The 20,110-nt window shown below is 36.5% G+C and overlaps 1 protein-coding gene across 1 annotated transcript; it reads right to left on the bottom strand.

The window, feature by feature from the left end:
* Positions 1 to 924: 924 nt before the first annotated feature.
* On the bottom strand, positions 925 to 18,248 carry KCNJ6 (potassium inwardly rectifying channel subfamily J member 6). Its single transcript, XM_070943508.1, has 2 exons — positions 17,336 to 18,248; positions 925 to 1,250 (listed from the first exon to the last, which is right to left on the bottom strand). Exons 1-2 carry the CDS (start codon positions 18,231 to 18,233, stop codon positions 925 to 927), a joined length of 1,224 nt encoding a protein of 407 aa, XP_070799609.1. The 5' UTR covers positions 18,234 to 18,248.
* Positions 18,249 to 20,110: the final 1,862 nt, after the last annotated feature.

Here is a 20,110-nt window from a genome sequence, read left to right as displayed (position 1 = left end):
CACAGTTAAAGTCTAGCTGCACGACCCAACTAAGCATGAAATGCTTTCACTGTTTAACATTAGAAAAAAACCAAGATAATTTTGTAAACAGTTTCACAGTATATCAGGAATCATGTTATAACATCTTTGCCCTCTCCCCAGCCCAGTCCCACCCCAATTCAGACCTATGGCTTTTTAGAGTTAGCTAAATCATCGCTTAAGAAAATAGTGAGGTACTCTAAATAGCTGCCAGTCTGGTATGATGAAAATGGCATGCGTTAATGGGGCAGTTTAAAAGGTGCCAATCAAATTCTAATAATAAACTGGTTTAAAACAGAAATGCCTTCTTAGTAGTGAGTTTTTAAAGGATTTTTTTTTTTGCATCTCATTATTTTCTAAATTCTAAATCTAAGTCTAAAATTAATTACACACAAATATACATTATTTAAAGATTCTTTACTACAATACTTTTGTACATGCTGGATTTATTATTAAAGTGAAAGAGAAAGAAATTACAGAAGTACAGTATCGTATTGATCTGCAGATCTTTCTGCACATCTTGGGTCTTAAAGCTGCAATAAAGGCATATCATTTAAATCTATTTTGGAGAAATATATATAAAAATCTGGAGTTAAAGCTCAGGTCAGTAATAATTATTACCTACAGATTCTCCATTCATGTTTGCCCTGATCTATGTATTTTTGCTTTTTGTCATCAAAAACAAAACAAAACAAAAGCCACTTGTTTATGTATGAGAATATTGATTTCTCCAACTAAAAAGTGGAACAATAAAAGGTAAAACAAAATAGGAAAATATACAATATTGCAGCTTCAACCCAAATCTTCACTGATCTTATTGATGGATGGACAGACAGTAAACATTTTAGACTGCTGTTTTCCCCCCTCTTTTGAAAGTGTTAATGTTTTCTGTCCCCTCATTCAGTTCTAAACTTTGGATTCATTCTCTAAATTGGCCACATCACCATTCCTTTCTGCTTGTTCTTCATGGCTCTTAGCTTCCTCTCCAGCCTCCATTTCAGCATGCTGATCTAACTGGCTTGAGACAGACCAAGTAAGGGGTAACTCTGCTCGACTGGCCATCTCTGCCAATTCTTTGGCGCTATAAGATGGGGTGTTGGTTTCATATGTCTCATGGAAATTATTATAATCAACTTCATAAAATCCATCCTCTAGGGTGAGAACAGGTGTGAAACGATAACCCCACAGAATTTCACTGGTAATGTAAGAACTTCGGGCTTGGCATGTCATCCCTGCAAAGAAAGAAGAGAGAAATTAGAAAGATTAGCTAGACTCAGTGGTACTGAATTTACGTATTTATTAATCACATTTATATAGCTGGCGATATGACTCTGGGCAGTGTACACACAAGTACATCTTTATCATTGGTTTTAATTCTTTTGCTACTTGGAATGCTTTTTCATGGAAAAGTGGGATAAAAAACATTTTTAAATAATATACTTACTATGATTTTATACTTAGTCTAAATTCCAAGGAAAAGCACGACAGATTTTTAAAATTCAAGGTTTAATAGCATGCAAAAATGATGTCTTATATTCAATTTAGAAAAAGAACTTTACAGATAGTCCTTGTTTAGCAAGTGCCACATACAGTGATCATTCATGGCTTCTTTTTTTGGTGGCAATTTTATTAAACACTATAATTATAACAATAAAAACTAATTCAAACTGAACAAATATACAAAAATAAAAAGAGTAGAAAGTGCAGAAAAAAAAGAAAAAAGAGAAATAGAAGAAGGAACAGAAAAGAAAGAAAAGTAAAAATATAGTAAAGAAAATAAAATAAATATATGAAGTGACTTTGCACCTTCACCACAAATATGAACAATTTTAGTAACTTATCATCTTCTCTTAAAATACAACAAATGATTTCTTCTTCCCATATTCCATAAAGCACAGTCATTTAAGTTCTTGTGCCAGCAAAAGTTCACAAAGGTTTATCAAAGATAATAACATATTTATTTTAATCTTGATCAAATAAACCAACTATATACTGTTTTACTTCTAACAAAGAATCTTTAGCCCATTCAAATTGTGTTATAGAACTTAATTTCTTTTCATTTTTTTGGTCACTTCTCACGAGATTCTTCAAAACATGCCTCTTTTGTAAACCCAGTACAAGAAAATTATCCTGTATTAGAAAATACCAGGGTGGTATTCGGACTTGTTCCTTTGGTGGGTGAGGTTCTTTCTGGCCAATAATCTTGTAGAATGCTTTTGGTCAGTTCTTCTCTCTTCCCAGCAGACCCTTCCATTAGAGATGAAGTGTTAGCTCCATCTCTTCATCTTCTGTGGCTTCCAATAGCACAACACACACACACACACACGCACACACACGCACACACACACACCATACACCACACACACCATTCAAAAGAGACAATAACAAAGTTAAGAAGGAAACAAAAAGATCAGAATAAATCTTCTCCAGCAGTTTATACCCAGATAGGGATTAATAGTCAGCAAATAGCCGAGCTGAAAATAAAACCCTAATAATCACCTCCACCAACCTTGGCAGGAGAAGCTACTGTACATAAACAAGGAGCAAACCCCACACTAACTCACACTAATGATGCTACTTAGTCTGGAATGAAACATCTGCAAGTGAACAAGCAAGCTCAGAGCACCAAGAGCTCTACAGTTCAACTCTGAGCTACACATATTCTCTTCTATTGGAAACATATAATTGTACTTTGGAGATTGCTGTAGATATGGTAATAACCACTGTTTCCAGTATTTCTGCCCTCTATTATTATGTCCAGGGACTTAACTCTATAAGGTCTAAAGATCAGGTGAATCACCACCTAGTCTTTTTGGGAACCCATCCATTTTGATGCACGAAGTACATCATTATCTACTGGGCAGATGGCACGGACTCTGGCATCTCATTCTAGTAACCTAGACACCAATAGCAAACAGTTAATGCACAGTTATTTTTTTCTAACTAAGCCTTCTGTTTCTGTATGTGAGTTTACTGCTGAAATGCAGCTGACCAAATCTGAGAATGGCTAAAAACAACAATAAACTGGAGAAGCTTAACTTTTCCTGACTTGTGTTTGTGTCCTCTCATTTGAAGTGTGAGAATTCTATACTTGGCTCACAATTTCTCTTAATTTTAATTATTTCATTGCCTCCAAAATTGCTGGTGAGTTTAATATATAGGTCTTCAGATTCCATTTATTTAAATAAGGGTTGGTGACAAAAAACCTACCCAAAGGACCTCAGATTTCTCTACTGAGGATGGTTACTCTAATGATGGCTACTAAACTACTCAATAAAAGATGCAAAAGAATATAAAGTTCATAGACTTCACTGACCATACCCTAATACTGGTAGTATGGGAAATAAGAAGAATTTGAAATTTTAATGCAGGTTTAGTTGGCATACTCTACCTAGCAGAGTAATAGCAATTATTACAATACAGTAATTAAGAATAAAATTTGTTCGAAATCAATAGAGAGTGATATAATGTGCTATATGTTAAAAGTAGCCACAACTAAAAGTTGATTAACATAAATACAAGTTAACAAACTTGATTAAAATAAATTGAGGAACAAGTGAAAACAGTTTACCTTTTTAAGAATTAAAAACAAATGGTTGAGTTATATTTTGACTACCATTCAGTTTCAGGACATAGAGTCGGGCCGAAGAGTTCTCCCCCTCTCTCCATTCTTATGTTGATACTAACAAATAAATAAGACAGGGCTGCTTGTCATATTGTTTGAATGGTCCACTATCCCTTTCTGGAGGCAGAAAAATACAACACCACCCTCTAATAATCTCCTACCAACCACCAAAGCAGATTCAGGGCAACTTTACTGTCCTATGTTTTGTCCTTGAGGTTTCAGTCCATTTTAGGTAGCATGCTTATATTTGTGGAATGCTAGCAACATTGGGTGTTTCACAGAAGCAGGAATGTCTTTTCAAATAAAACAATGCTGACTACATTTTGTAATATCTTTTAGAACTAACTTTAACCCTGACTCCTGTAAAAGTACATATAGCGCTACAATAATTATATACCTATACATAGAAGTAGCTGGTCTGAAATCTTGTGGAATTTTTTAAAAGTATGGTTTTTATTTCATCGAACTTCTTTCTTTTCCCCATTAATGTGCTTTTTAAAAGTCCAGTGATGTATTATTTTATCCCCCCCCCAATAACCTGAGAGAGAATATTTTCTCCTCTAGCTCCCCCCCCCCCACAACCCATGATCTATTCAGGGAGTACATACATCTGTACGTACTCTCTGGAAATGTAAATCTTCAGGTTAAGGTGAAATAATTTGCAGATGGTTTGGCCAAAATGTTTTGCGTTATTCTTGAAAATGGTCAAGAAATAGCAAATGACTATTGAAGAACTAATTTCCCTATCTTTTGATTGTCAATAAATCTGAAACTGGATCTAAGACAATTCTGTAACAAATTATAAAGAAATCAATCTGAAAGAACTTTGAAAATAGCATAAACATGAATTTGTCAAAGTTAATCCTTTCTCATATATGAATTGGATGACTATCTTAAAAGATTGTGGGAATGCTATAATTATAATCTATCTCTATCTTGTTTTCAGGAAAGATAAAATAGCATAGAGCAGTGGGAGAGGTCACAAATTTGGTGCTTAGATTTTGGAGGTGTCCAGACTCTAGTTGAAGAGGGAACCAGTATATCCAGCTGTATTGGGCATCAGAAAAGCGGACAGTCCTTAGACAGGGCAGCAGACAGAAACAAGCTATGGTCAGTGATCTCAGGCGTAGACTGCACCATTGTTCCATCCCAAGCCTTATTTAACCAAAACCACCACTGCCATGTGGAAGGAATATTCCTTGTTTTAAACAGATTCTTGGCATTTTCCTTTTCCTCACAGGGAATGCCCCATACTCAGATAAATGAGGTTTTTGAGTGGAGCCAGCACCCATTATTTATCAAAGATATTTTCTCTGTGTTGGTTTATATCCATTAGATTATTCTGTGAGATTTAGGATCATTATATTAGGAGAAGGGTCAGAAAAAAACCTTATGTTTTACTAAATGTTTTCTCTGTCATAATTTCTCTTGCAGAATCATGATGTACAAACCCATTTCCTTGTAAATGTCTACATATTAGAAAGGATAGTAATGCCAGGATGATAATGGTTCACTGCATTTAGTCTTTGGAATAAAGAGAGACAATGGTCCTGTTTTCAGCCATCTGTTTAAATTTGTCTAATTTTAGAATATTTGAGATTACTAATAAAAATCAATAATAGGTTGATTTTTACTTAAGTCCCATTTTCCTGAGATCTGGACCATCCCACCCTATTGGCCTTCCGAAAAGGGGTGAAGACCTGGCTTTTCCAGCAGGCCTGGGGCCATTGATCTCGCTGTTGCAATCTGGCAAGATCCGGCCATGAATGGTGTGAATGGGTTTTAATTGTTTTTAATGTTTTAATGTTTAATGTTTTTATATATGGTTTTTAAATGCATTGTAAGCCGCCTTGAGTCTTCGGAGAAAGGCAGCATACAAGTTGAAATAAATAAATAAATAAATAAATAAATAAATAAATAAATAAATAAATAAATAAATGTTTACCCATAGTAAAATTACCTCTGGTGCTTTCCATCAATTCCTTTCTCTGGGTTTGTTTGACATCCTGAACCATAAACTAACTTCACTACTTGGATTCCCAAACTGGCTTAGCTGAAAGTTGATGGGTTAATTTATGTTGCAATGTCTCATGCAACTATACTGAGGGTCCTGCTAATTTGTTTCCTGGCATAAATCTTTATCTTTTTTCATGGTTCTCTAATCCTCATTAGATGATACTGTGCATCCAAAAATAAAATATGCTAAGGCAGGGATGTGAAACTGTCATCATCACGGCGGCATCACGTGACATATCGGGACTTTTTCCCCCTTTGCTAAACCAAGTGTGGGCATGGCCAGTGAGTGACGCATCCAGCCTGCGGGCCAGGAATTTGATGGCCCTTTGCTAAGGCAACACAGAAGAATGAAATGACCCTTACCTAAGTGCAGCTATGTGAATGCAGCAAGGTATGTTAAAGTCAACTTTCTGATTATTGCCAGCATTTCTAACTTGGCTGCCTTCTTTATTTCTTGGAAATTGCTTAGTTATACTAATGTAGCTTTTAATTTTAATACCAGCCTTACAAGATTCAGGTAATAAGACAAGCAGAATTAACTTGTATATTGAAAGTGAAGGAATGGAGAAATGGGGGGGGGGGCATATTCAAATTCCATTTGAGTTGATGGCATAGTGTTGCAATGTGATTGTATTATCTCATGTTTAATTACACTGTATTATCTCATGTTCATCAACAGGTGGAGCAGCTGCTTTTTGCTCATGGGTTGCATTTTGCTTTCCATGTAAGTTAATTTGTTGTTGTTGTTATTAGTCACAAAGTCGTGTCTGACCCATCACGACCCCATGGACAATGTTCCTCCAGGCCTTCCTAGCCTCTACCATCCCCTGGAATCCATTTAGGCTCACGCCGACTGCTTCAGTAACACCATCCAACCACCTCATTCTCTGCTGTCCCCTTCTTCTTTTTGCCTGAGTGGCGCAGCAGACTAATGCTACTGTTAAAGGTAGTATTTAGCTTCCAGCTGCCTGCAATTACTGCGAGTTCAATTCTCACCAGGCTCACGGTTGACTCAGCCTTCCATCCTTTCTAAGGTAGGTAAAATGAGGACCCAGTTTGTGGGGGCAATAAGCTGACTTTGTATAAATATACAAAAGTATGAAGGCTATTGCTTAACGCATTGTAAGCTGCCCTGAGTCTCCAGAGAAGGGCGGCATATAAATAAATAAAAATAAAATAAAATAAATTAGGCTCTTCTCCAGTGAGCCCTTCCTTCTCATTAGGGGCCAAAGTATTTAAGTTTCATCTTCAGGATTTGGCCTTCTAAGGAGCAGTCAGGGTTTATCTCCTCTAGGACTGACCGGGGACTCACAGGAGTCTTCTCCAGCACCATAGTTCAAAGGTCTTAATTCTCTGGCGCTCAGCCTTCCTTATGGTCCAACTTTCACAGCCATACATTGCAACTGGGAAAACCATAGCCTTGACTATACACACTTTTGTTGCAGGTTGATGTCTCTGATTTTTAGTATGCTGTCTAGATTTGCCATAGCTTTTCTCCCCAGGAGCAAGCATCTTTTAATTTCTTGGCTGTAGTCCCCATCTGCGATGATCTTGGAGCCCAGGAAAATTAAGTCTGTCACTACCTCCATTTCTTCCCCATCTATTTGCCAATAATTGAGACAGCTGGATGCCATGATCTTAGTTTTCTTAATGTTGAGTTTCAAGCCAACTTTTGCACTCTTCTCCTTCACCTGCATCAGAAGGCTCTTTAGTTCCTCTTCACTTTCTGCCATTAGAATGGTATCATCTGCATATCTAAGGTTGTTGATATTTATCCTGACAATCTTAATTCCAAGTTGTGATTCATCTAGCCTCGCCTTTCTCATGATGTGCTCAGCATATAAGTTAAATAGGCAGGGCGACAATATACAGCCTTGCTGAACTCCTTTCCCAATTTTGAACCAAACAATGGTTCCGTGTCCAGTTCTCACTGTTGCTTCTTGACCCGCATATAGATTTCTCAAGAGACAAATAAGATGGTCTGGTAACCCCATCTCTTTAAGAACTTGCCACAATTTGTTGTGATCCACACAATCAAAGGCTTTAGTATAGTCAATGAAGCAGAAGTAGATGTTTTTCTGGAATTCCCTAGCTTTCTCCATGATCCAGCGTATATTGGCAATTTGATCTTTAGTTCCTCTGCCTCTTCAAAATCCTGCATGTACTTCTGGTAGTTGTCAGTCCACATACTGCTGGAGCCTAGCTTGTAGGATTTTGAGCATAACTTTGCTAGCATGTGAAATGAGTGCAATGGTGTGATAGTTTGAACATTTTTTGGCATTGCCCTTCTTTGGAATTGGAATGTAAACTGACAGTGACTGTAGCCACTGTTAATTTGCTGGCAAATTGAGTGTAGCACTTTTACTGCATCATCTTTTAAGATTTTGAATAGCTCAGCTGGAATACTGTCACCTCCACTAGCTTTGTTGTTGCTCAGACTTCCTAAGGCCCATGTGACTTCACATTCCAGGATGTGGTTTAATAAATGGCTTCAAACATCAAGCCAAAAAGAGGAGGAAATCAGAATGCAAAACATTATAATTATTTTCCACTAAATGTAGAATACCTGTAATAAACTGGAGGGTCAGTTTGGTCTAGTGATTAAGGCAGCAGGTTAGAAATGGGGAGACTGTGAATTCTAGTACTGTTTTAGGCATGAAAGCTAGCTGGGTGACTTTAGGCCACTCCATTTTCTTTCAGCCTAATCCATCTCACAGGGTTGTAAGTGTAGGTAAAATAAGAGGAGGAAGGAGTATTAGGTTTGTTCACTGCTTTGAGTTAGTTATAAAAATAATAAAGGTGGGATATATAGTAAATAAAAAGAAAATGCAGGTATCTTACGTACAAAAGATATAAGCTGTGAGGTAACAATATACCGAAATCTTAGCATATTTATTTGAAGTGTAACTTTATCAAAATGAACAGAAAATTTATAACATTTGTGTTAATGTGCTATTTCTGCTTCACAAATCTAAAATGTGGGACAAAGCTGACTCCCCAATAACAATAGAACTTAGACTTACATTCCACTTCATAGTGCTTTCTTCTGTGCATAACATATTTTTTTCCTAGTGATTTCTTTTGGTAAGTACATAGTGTAGTATCTCAGAGCCTGATTCTGTGCATGCTTACAGGTTATTGTAAGGTACGACGAGTGGTATAAATCAGTGTTTCTCAATCTTAGCTACCTTAAGATGGGTGGGCTGCAACTCCCAATATTCCTTAGGCAATATGATGGCTGGGTAATTCTGGGGGTTGAAATCCAGACATCCTAAAGTTGCCAAGATTGAGAACCACTGGTTTAAATTACCTCTGGTCCCATGAAACTTTGATTGGATTTGCTATTTCTGGGGAACTCTGCATTTCCTTTGTTAATTTTTCAGTCTGGAAAATCTCTTGAGTATCATTCCCTTTGTGGATGTCTCCTCCCTATCTCTCCTGGCAATAGTTCAGCTGCCATAAGACTCTCATAGTAATAATAACAGCTGATTTAAATCTCCTGGCTCAGCTTTCTAGTTGCTCCAACTGAGGTTTCAGTATAACAGTTTAAAAATATACCGTTTTTTTGGGAGTATAAGTCACTCTGGAGTATAAGATGCACATTAGTTTTTGGGGAGGAAAACAACAACAAAAAATTCTGTCTCTGCCTACCAGCATCCATCAGTATTTATCTGGCTAGTGTCCTTGCAGCAAACAGCAAATAGCCTGGTAAGCTTCAACATGTTATCACAGCCTGATTCAGCATGAGCAGCTGATTGGTGGTTGGATCAGCCTCCTGGAATACCACCAATCAGATGTTCCAGGCTGCGGGGATCACCACAGCCCATTGCCGCCTCCGCGCATTGTGTTTTTGGCCTCTGTGCATCATGTTTTTGGCCTCTGCATGCCCTATTTTTGGTCTCTGAGTGTCACATTTTCGGCTGGTTCCAGGCAGCAAGGATTGCTGCTGCTGTTGCCACTGATCCCTGCTGCCTGGAACTGGCCAAAAATGCGATGCACAGAGACAAAAAAATGGACCTGCGGAGGCCAAAAACGCAACATGCGGAGGTGGCAATCAGTGGTGATGTGTTGTGGTGATCCCCGCAGCCTGGAACAGGTCTAATATGGAGCGTGGGGAGGCTGAAACTGCAATGAATGGAGGCCAAAAACCGCTGAAGGGTGGGAGCCAACAGATATGTGGGGCTCGGCAACATTCAGTGTATAAGATGCACTGCAATTTTCACCCACTTTAAGGGGGGGGGGAGTGCGTCTTATATGCTAAAAAGTATGGTATATCACTTGAAGCAAGACAACCCTGTGAAAAATGAAAAGGAACAGGACAGGGCTCACAAAGCTATTTCAAATCACTAAGCTGGAAGGAGTGAAATGAATGTTATCATTCTGCTATTGATAGATTGAAAATAATGTCACAAAATAATTGTGCACTAAGTGACTTGGTATTTCTGGCATAAATAATATAGTCTTAGAAGTTCAGGTGTTTGTTGAAATGATCTCACTATGTTACTTCTAACTATAAAAGCTTTATTTGGAGGCTTTTAAAGTAGAATAGAAATAACCCTCTAAACCAGGGGTGTCAAACTCGCATCATCACAGCATCATCACGTGATGTACCATGAGTTTTTTCCCCTTCGCAAAACTGGACGTGGGAGTGGCCAGCGCATGATGCATCCGGCCCGCGGGCCATGAGTTTGACACCCCTGCTCTAAACTCATTGAAACAAAGTTTCTTTGGTAGGGAAGAAGTTAATAGTGAGACATACTCTAGCCATGGGTTTCAGTGAGGACTAGAATGCCTACAAAGGGGTCATAAGTAAAGATTATGAACTTTTCTTTCTATACTTGTCAAAGGCAAAGGACAAGTAAAAATCCTCAAATACCCAAGCCAGGATAGCATTGAAAAACTCCACATTGAAAAGAGACACATTGGTAGAATTTAAAGTGGAAGACAGATGACAAAATGTTACCTTCACCATTTTAATTCATTTTCTTCAAATTTCCTTAATTTTTTTCTTTTTCTCACAGAAATGGAGAACAAATAGCACTGTTCTTAAAGACAGAACATGCCAAAAAATTATATACTTTCTGTCTTGGTACTACATTACAGTTGCTAAAGCAATGTTAATTTGATATATGGGTTGCAACCCATGGCTGTATTTGTCCATTTTTCATTATCTGACATTATCCTAGTACTGTAATATGAAAATAGACACAAAATGTTTTCTGTTGATTCCTGTGATTAACTTGATCGAAGTATTGTTCTTAGTAAGTTTCTCTTTGTCATTTTCAAAAAGATAGTTTTGTGTTTTGATGGGAAACTGAGAGACACTTCTATGGGATAATCCCAACTTTTTGTTTTCTGAAGTCCTGGGAATATTTACTGTTCACAAATTCCATTTTTAGCAGTTAGAATGACAAATGGATGTTTCTAGCTAAGCAGTGGTAGTGGTGTCATAACAATTCATCCAATATAGATGATGAATTTCATGGATGCTGCACTTGTAGGACTGCAAGATCACTCAGTGAGCCATAAGGTAAATATATCTATATCTCCAACCAGTTTAGGTCTAGTCTATCCAACTATCCCTATTCTAACTTCCTTCCAAACATGTTGAGATTTCAGTTCTCAGAATTCCCAGACAGCATGGCCTTTGGCTTTACAAGCAAGATGATTGGGCCTCTTAAAATATTGAATGAAATGAGTTGCATTACCATAATGTGGAAATTGCTTTTGGCTTTGCAGAGAGAAGGAGGAAAGTCTCAGCAGTGGGGAGCAAACTGGCAAAATGAGTGAGGCGGTAGAAGTATTAAGGTTTGCTGCAAGAGAGTAAATGGGGAAAGAGGGCTAGAGTGTATAATAATAAGCATATGGTAGAAGTGAATAGCAAATTACTGTGAGCTGCTGTGCTAGGGTGCACCAAGATTACATAAAACATTTAAATGGCTTCAAACCAAGTCACAGCCTTATTCCTTAGGTTGACAAAAATCCTCCATCCCAACATTTTGGCTGACAGAGAAAAATATCCATAGTGTACTTCAATTACAAAATATTGTCTTGATGTTTAATACTAACTCTTTAGTTACTTTCTCAAGCATATCCAGTAATAATTTTGGAAAATCTGCTGAAAGAAATAGAAATATTAGTGGAAAACAGTGTTGGGGGTTAGCTGTTTTCAAAATTAATAAACAAAATACAAAGAGGTTAACAACGAATTTGAAAATGAAAAAGCCAACGGAATTGATGGGAAAAAATATTTTAAAATTGAGAAAAAACATGAGTTTGTCTAAAACATCATGGTAGACAAATCTTATTGCTTTTTTGACAAAGTGACTAAATTAGTGGACATGCTGTGGATATAATTTTCTTGTACTTCAGTAATGAATTTGCTAAAGTAGACTACAACTTATTACTTGATAAGATAGAAAAATGTGGGTTAGAAGCATCACCATCAAATGTATTTGTAACTGACTGAGCAACCGCACTCAATGTGTGGTCCTTAATGGAACTACATTTACATGGAGGGAAGTATGCAGTGGGGTACCCCGGGGTTCTGTCTTAGGCCCAGTATTCTGCAATAGCCTCACAAATGAAATAGATGAAGGGATAGAAGGGGAACTCATCAAGTTTGCAGATGACACCAACCTGCCAGGAATAGTCAACAATCCAGAAAATAGGCTTAAGATATAGAAGGATCTTGACAGATTTGAACACTGCACCCTATCCAATGTAATATTCTGTGAAACAATGAATATGTATTTATTTACATTCCCTCTACATGGAGGGAAGTATGGAGTGGGTTACCCCAAGGCTCTGTCTTAGGCCCAGTACTCTTCAATACTTCATCAATTATTTAGATGAGGGAATTGAAGGGGAACTCATCAAATTTATGGATGACACTAAGCTGGCGGGAATAGCCAATACTCTGGAAGATGGGCTCAAGATACAGAAGGATCTTGACTTGAACACTGGGCCCTATCTAACAAAATGAAATTCAATGTAGTGAAAAGTAACATTTTACATTTAGGCAAGAAAAACCAAATGCACAGATATAGAATAGGTGGTACTTGGCTCAATAGTAGTAACTGTGAGAGGGATCTTGGAGTCCTAATGGTCAATCAGTTAAATATGAGCCAACAGTGTGCTGCAGCTGTCAAAAACAGCCAACACAGTCCTAGGCTGCATTAACAGAAGGACATAATTAATATCATGTGAAGTGTTACTTCTGCTTTATAATGCCCTGGTAAGACCACACTTGGAATATTGTATCCAGTTTTGGCTGTCACAATATAAAAAAAGATGTTTAGATTCTAGAAAGAGTACGGAGAAGAGCAATGAAGATGATTAGGGGACTGGAGAGTTAGTCTAATGAAAAGGACTAGGGATGACATGATAACAGTCTTTAAGTATCTAAGGGGCTGCCACAAAGAAGAGGGGAGGTCAATATATTCTCCAAAGCACCTGAAGGCAGAACAAAATGCAATGGATGGAAATTAATCAAGGAGAGATTTAACCTAGAAATAAGGAGAAATTTCCTGACAGTAAGAACAATTAGTCAGTGGAACAGCGTGCCTTCAGAAATTATAGATGTTCCATCAGTGGAGGTTTTTAAGACATGATTGGACAACCATTACTCTGAAATGGTCTCCTTCTTGAGCAAGGGGTTGAAGACCTTCAAGGTCTTTTCCAACCCTGTTACTCTGAAAATTTTGGGAAATACTTGGGTATCACTATGTCTAACATGAATTGTATATTATACCAGATTATTATGTTATGACATGGAATTAAATTAAGAACAGGTTAAGTTGGGGGAAATTGCCATTGTCATGGCTGAGTAGAATTTCTGTGATAAAAATGAATGTCTTGCCAATAATGATGTTTTTGTTTCAAACAATACCATTATGAAAATCAATGTACCATTTAAACAATGGCAGAAATATATATCTAAGTTGTATGGTAAGTGAAAAAATCAAGAGTTAAATATAAAATACTGTAAGACGCAAAGGAACATTATAGGATGCAGTAGAAACCTGTGTTGTTGCATCTCCAGATGTAACAGTAGAACACCTCAAATTCTTGGATATGTCTGAGAACCAGACAATCCACCTTAGACTGGGAGTATTCAGATTTTTTGTCTGATTCCAGTTTTTGCCTGACACTGCTCTGTAACTATCCTGTTCCAACCTCCATATAATTCTTCTTAGTTTGTAGACTTGATTACTTGTTGCACTAGCTTCTGGTAATTTTGAAGAACCAAGGAGGAGGCCTCCAAACCAGACATTCGGTTCTGAAACAGATAGGTGGCAATGTTGGATTGGCAAGCCTAGGCACATTTCCTATTGACGAACTCTCTTATGCTTAGCATAAGCTTTGACATACAGAACAGTTATGTCAGCTCCTTTTACAGTAATTATTTTTCTCTGGAACTTTTAACATTAATTCAACCTCCTGTAGTGTGTGTTTCAAATAGACAGTGTGTTTCAAATATGTGATACTTAAGTCAATGAGAAATTCTATTGCTGTGGATATATTACCCAACACTTTCCCCCCTGATAAGTTGTCAAATATTTTTACTAGAATAACTACATTTATGATAATTTTTCTGGAAGCAGATTAAACTGTTTTATTTTAAAACAGTGTATCTCACTACAGCTATATCCTCATTTATGTGGTGAGATTGAAGTAGGCAACTAAACCTGCTAAAGTTTGCAGTAATTATGAAGATTGAAGCAACAGAATGCTCAAAATTAGTTGGGACTGGACCTAGATAACACTTATAAAGAAAATAAACCACACAATGTTCTAATAGCACAAGTTCTGCATATCAAGAACAATTTCTCTGTGAAATAGACTCACCTTTATAGCTCTTAATATTAGAAAGATAAACTATATGAAGTGTGAGCTAAATACCTCTAGATAATGGGATATTCAGTTATATATAAATTCCTGTTCCTTCATATGGTGAAAGCAAAATAAATCAGAATTTAAATTGAGCCTAAAGTACAATTGGTGAAATTTGAATGTAGATGTTGTGAATTTTTAAAGCATACCATTGAGTCTGAAAATTAAATGTAGCCAGCATATGACTAAACAATCAATCCACAAGACTAGAAGTCAAAAAAGCTTTGTAAATAGTAATCTGTTTGATAGCCTCATTAAATATCTAAATAGCATTCTCTATGCAGTTTACTGCTTCTCAGAACATTTTCTGCAGCTGCTAAAGCATGCTTTTCTTTTTAAAAATGTAAGCAGAAATGGTTCTGCAAACACTGGACTTGAACTGTTCATCTGTTGGCAGCATAAATGAAATCACAAACAGATTTGTACGGATTAGGTATAAAGGAGTAATTTATCTTGTAAGGATTTTATGATATTTTATTCTTTTACAATGTGTAAACATCTTTCTTTTGTGGGAAAGAAAGGGTTGTTTAGAATACTACTTCTATTTTGCTCTTGGGGAAGAATCAGTACTGTGAAAGGCTTACATAATGTAATAATCAGGAAGCCTGACAAGAATGTGACTGTTTTTCTCCAGTGAGAGCGACATCAAACTACTGGCTCCATTTAAACAGAACTAAACTCATTCTCTGCTAGTGAATAAAATGTAATGACATTTTCCGAACTAAAACCATGACCTCCTGTAATTTCAGATGGTTGAAACTGTCATTCATAGAATGATGACATATTTTATTGCTTGGGAAATCAGCTGGCTGATGGAAATTATAGAGATTAGTTCCAAATTCCAACACTGATATTTAAAATTCTACACTTCCAGATTCTTAGATTTGATGCTGAGAAAGAATTTAGAGTCTTCAGGGATTGTTGCTAGGCCTGAACTCCTTAAGAGCTCCTTAATTATGCCAATTATGCCAATCATGTAAAAAAATCTACTGAAAAGCAAACATTTAGATTATACTCTACTAGCCTATTTTGAGATGTTTTATTTGCAGCTAAATGCATCATGCCAGAAATTTATTTGGAATCTTACTTATTCAGGAACTAGTACTAGTCATTAGAATTAAATATAAATAATACAATTATGGCTGGGCATATAGAGTATCTTCTTGTAATTTATGTTGGTACATTTGCTTATCAGTGTGAACTAATGTTGTGGAATTCATATTGTAAGATATAATGGAACAAACAATTATTTCCAAACCACATTTACCATAATCATCACCATTTCTCTGCTGTACACATTATATTTTATAGTTTTTATTTCCTGCCAGCAATTTTAAAGCAACACGTCTTTTCAACAAGGCTGCTTTTCTGGATATATGTCTTCTCTTGATATCTTAATTTATGGTGCTTGTAGCTGCCTTTCTGTCAGTGTATAAGAGTTCATGAGTTGGAATAGGCATAGCAACAAGGTCAGCCAATGGGGCTGTTTGGTGGTTCAGACAGCTAGGAGCCTGAGCATGGCTTAGCTCAACTATTCTGTATATAGGAGAAGTCTTGTCTCTGCTGTTCCTGGCCTGTGTTTGTACCTACTTACAATCTCTTCTCTCTACCACATTGGAAAAACTAGTATGGGTACTGTATATTTGCCTTATGTGTTATTAAATATATAAAGAAGTTTTGAATCCTGCTGAATTGTCTGATTGTGTGTGCTGCAACAAACTCTGACACTTTCTTTTTACTGTAAATACACCAGATTACTCTCATCATTTTCCTGTGGCCCCATTTTATGAATTTTTGATGAAATGCACTTCTGTATTTCCAAAACCTATTAATGTTTTTTATTGGAAAGGGCAGTTTGTAGTAATTCCACACACGCCTTCTGTTTTGCAATGTTTTTTAGATGCCACATCTAGACTGACAGCTCTCAATCATTTGGATCACTTTATTCATTTCTAGTTTACTGATGTAGGCATTTCTCTGACACAATCCATAGATTCCATTACCAGCTCACCTGAACTTCTCTGAGGCTGAAGTCAATTCACTTCTTTTTAAGCATGACAGATGTGAATCTCAAAAAAATATTCTATCATTACTTTACTTTGAAGCATGGTATGTTCTGGCTGTAGTAATGTGAGCTTATGGTTGCATCATATTTTGTAGTTTAAAAGTATTGTTATGTCAATAGCCTTTCATTCCACTGATTTATGTGATTTTTGCATCAGAGAAGGGCAAGAGACCATCAGGATCATCTTTTAAATGACTCCCTTAAGCTGAGACCAGCAGAGAGAATAATGCGATCTGTTTTCTGGCTCTGCAATTAAACCTTTCTTGGGCCTTATGCTTCTAGTAAATGTATCTGATGTCTTTTTCCTGGTAGGAATAAGATTAGTAAACATAATAACACAAGGTTTCTAGAATGTGCTGACACTGGGAAAGCTCATTTTTTGTCCCAACTTTGCTCTGTAAAGCATTCCTATGTAACAGTGATAGGAGAATTATATTAAACAATGATAGGAAAACTAACCACAATGAATATCTGTCTTATTACCCCATTTGAGAATGTCACAGCACCATCTCTGTTTTGCTCCATTTTATTCCATTCGTCTTTTGCACCATCAGACTGCATGGATATACGTTAGACAATTTGGGATACTTAAACTTCAGGTGAGTGTAAATAAATTGCAAGTGTTTTACATTTAAACTTTTTTTTTTTTTTTTACAATACAATGCCTCTTAAAAAAGAAAGTTAATTTATGAGAATATGAGAATAAAAATTGTTACCTGTCGCTTCCACCATTCCTTCTAGGATCACAACTATTTCTAATTCCTCTTTGGGCAACTGAGTTTTGGAAATCTCCCAGAAAGGACTCTGTTGGTTTATTTCATGGCTGATGATCAGTGGTGAAACCAAAAACAGTCGATCATCCCCAGTATAATAACCTACATTGATATCTGTTTGATTGAGAGGTATAAATTCCCCCTCCTTTGTCTGTTTCGATTTGATCAGCTTGGCTCGTATTGATGCTTCCACAATGTGTGAATTTCTAAGATCCCCAACTCGAAACATCAAACACAGCTTTCCATCCCGCATAGAAATTACAGCATTGGTAGAAAACACCAGAGTTTCTGCTCTCTTCTTGGGCTGTGATATTTTTACAAACATGCAGCCAACCATGAAAGCATTCACAATAGATCCTAAAACAGACTGAACTAAAAGCAGGATAATTCCTTCAGGACATTTGTCTGTGATAACCCGATAACCATACCCAATTGTAGTTTCTGTCTCTATAGAGAATAAAAAGGCTGAGACAAATCCATTGAGGTTGCTAACGCACGGTGTCCACTTCTTATCTCCTATGTGCTCCATGTCTCCTCGGATGTAAGCAATTAGCCACCAGATGAATCCAAAGAACAACCAAGTCACAGTATAAACCAAGACAAATATGAAAAGATTGAATCTCCACTTGAGGTCGACCAAAGTAGTGAAGATATCGGTCAAATAGCGATAAGTCTCTCTCACGTTTCCATGGTGGACGTTGCATTTTCCATCTTTCCTAACATACCTCTGGATTTTTCTTTTGGCACCCTCTTTGCTTAAATGTTTTGGCAGATCTTCTCTGGCCTGTTTGGGCAACTTGGGTGGATGAATTGTAACAGGGCTTTCCACGTCCTGCTCCATTGAGTTTCCTTCCAGCACATTAGCTATTATTTAAAAAGAGAGAGAGAGAGAAAGGAAATAAATAGGAATAGTGACAATGCAAATAAGATTTTCAAGATCAGTTACATGAAGCATCTGAATTATTTTTGAACACCACTAGAAAATTACTGGAACTTACCATTTGTTACCAATAGAAAGAACAAGTGTTATCTGTATTATTTGAAATAATCTCTTACTTTTACTTTGTATAAGTAGGATAATTTAATATTCATAAAAACTGTTTAAGTTGCAGTTATATGCAAATTTTCTTAAGCAGGAGTCTGGGTAATATCACAACTGTCTTTCCCAAATTTCAGAATTTTGAAATAGATTAGCTTTATAAATGGTAATTAATCAAATGGTATCAGGATTATTTCTAAGCACCACCACTCTGATCTTTTTGGAATAGCAACTGTGTACATTATTCTAACAAGTTATTTTATGGACTTAAAGGTCAGAAGAACAGAAGCAAAGATTGGAAGTGCTTTACTATTAGAATGTTCAGAAACAAAATGTAAGATGATGATTTAAAACAAATATCTATTGCATTTATATGCTGCCACGTTTGATGAACTCTTATAATAGCAATAACATACATAAAACAAACCAATCAGTTATAAATATTAAATAATAATAGCCTTAGTATAGTTAGTCCTCAAATTATAACCACAATGGAGCCCAAAACTTTGGTTGCTAAGCAAGACATTTGTTAAGTGCGTTTTGCTCCATTATATGATGTTTTTGGCCACAGTTGTTAAGTGAATCACTGCAGTTGATAAGTTAGTAATAGGGTTGTTAAATGAATCTGGCTCCCCCATTGACTTTGCTTGTCAGAAGGTTGTAAAAGACGATTATGTGACCCCAGGACGATGCAACCATTATAAATATGTACCAGTTGTCAAGCATCCAAATTTTGGTCCTGTAACCATGGGGATGCTGCAACGGTCATAAGTGCAAAAAACAGTGCCGTTGTAACTTTGAATGTTCACTAAACAAATGGCTGTAAGTTAAAGACTACCTGTAATTCCAATATTAGATAGAAAATATCTACAGTAAAATCATCCATAGTAACCTAAAACAAAGAACAAAGCTACAAATGAAACTCCTGCTAGAAATTCAAGCAACAGTTTTGATCAAGATGACCATCAATCACCAAAGGCCTTCTGTGAATGTTTTATTTCATATTATAAATCAATGTTGATATGCCAGTCTCTGTTCTTTTATTTCTAATTCTGGATGTTTTTCTTTTCAGAAAGATCAAGAAAAAGGGTTAACTACATACATGTTTTATATATACTCATCAGAGATAAGCCAAGCCTTGAGTTTTTAACCAAAATACTATGAAAATGTGCCATGCACAAATAAGCCAATCCCAGAAAAAAGTCATGTTTTAATATTCCCAGTTGGCTCATCTGTGAATAAAACGTGGATTATCCATTTTTCATGGTATTTTGATAAAAAATTCAGATCAGATTATCCATGAATAGGTTTATCCACAAGTATATATGTGATTTACAGTAACTTAAAAGGTATACTATATGCAGTAGATAAGCCCATCCTTGGATAAGCCAAACACAATTTTTGGGTGCATATAGGCACCTAAAATTCTTGGTTATTCATGAGTATATGCAGCATATAGATATTCTTCATAAATACTTTCCTCATGGGCATTCGCACAGTCATACCTATTCTACGTCTGGAAGAAGGGAAATATGCATATTGGTTGTGTTTTCTTCACTCCACAAATTGCATAGTCCTCCTGAGCCTAATAATCACGTACAGTATGTTGATGTTCAACAATTCTGGGTAACTCAATGCACTGAATAGTTAGGAGCATTCTCAATCAACTTTTGAAACTT

Source organism: Pituophis catenifer, unplaced genomic scaffold (assembly GCF_029215685.1).
Source record: "Pituophis catenifer annectens isolate HBS135680 unplaced genomic scaffold, rPitCat1.0.hap2 SCAF_4, whole genome shotgun sequence".
In the NCBI taxonomy this organism is placed as follows: domain Eukaryota; kingdom Metazoa; phylum Chordata; class Lepidosauria; order Squamata; family Colubridae; genus Pituophis; species Pituophis catenifer.
The sequence above is the reverse complement of the archived record's forward strand: the minus strand, read 5'-3'. Positions and strand labels throughout refer to the sequence as shown.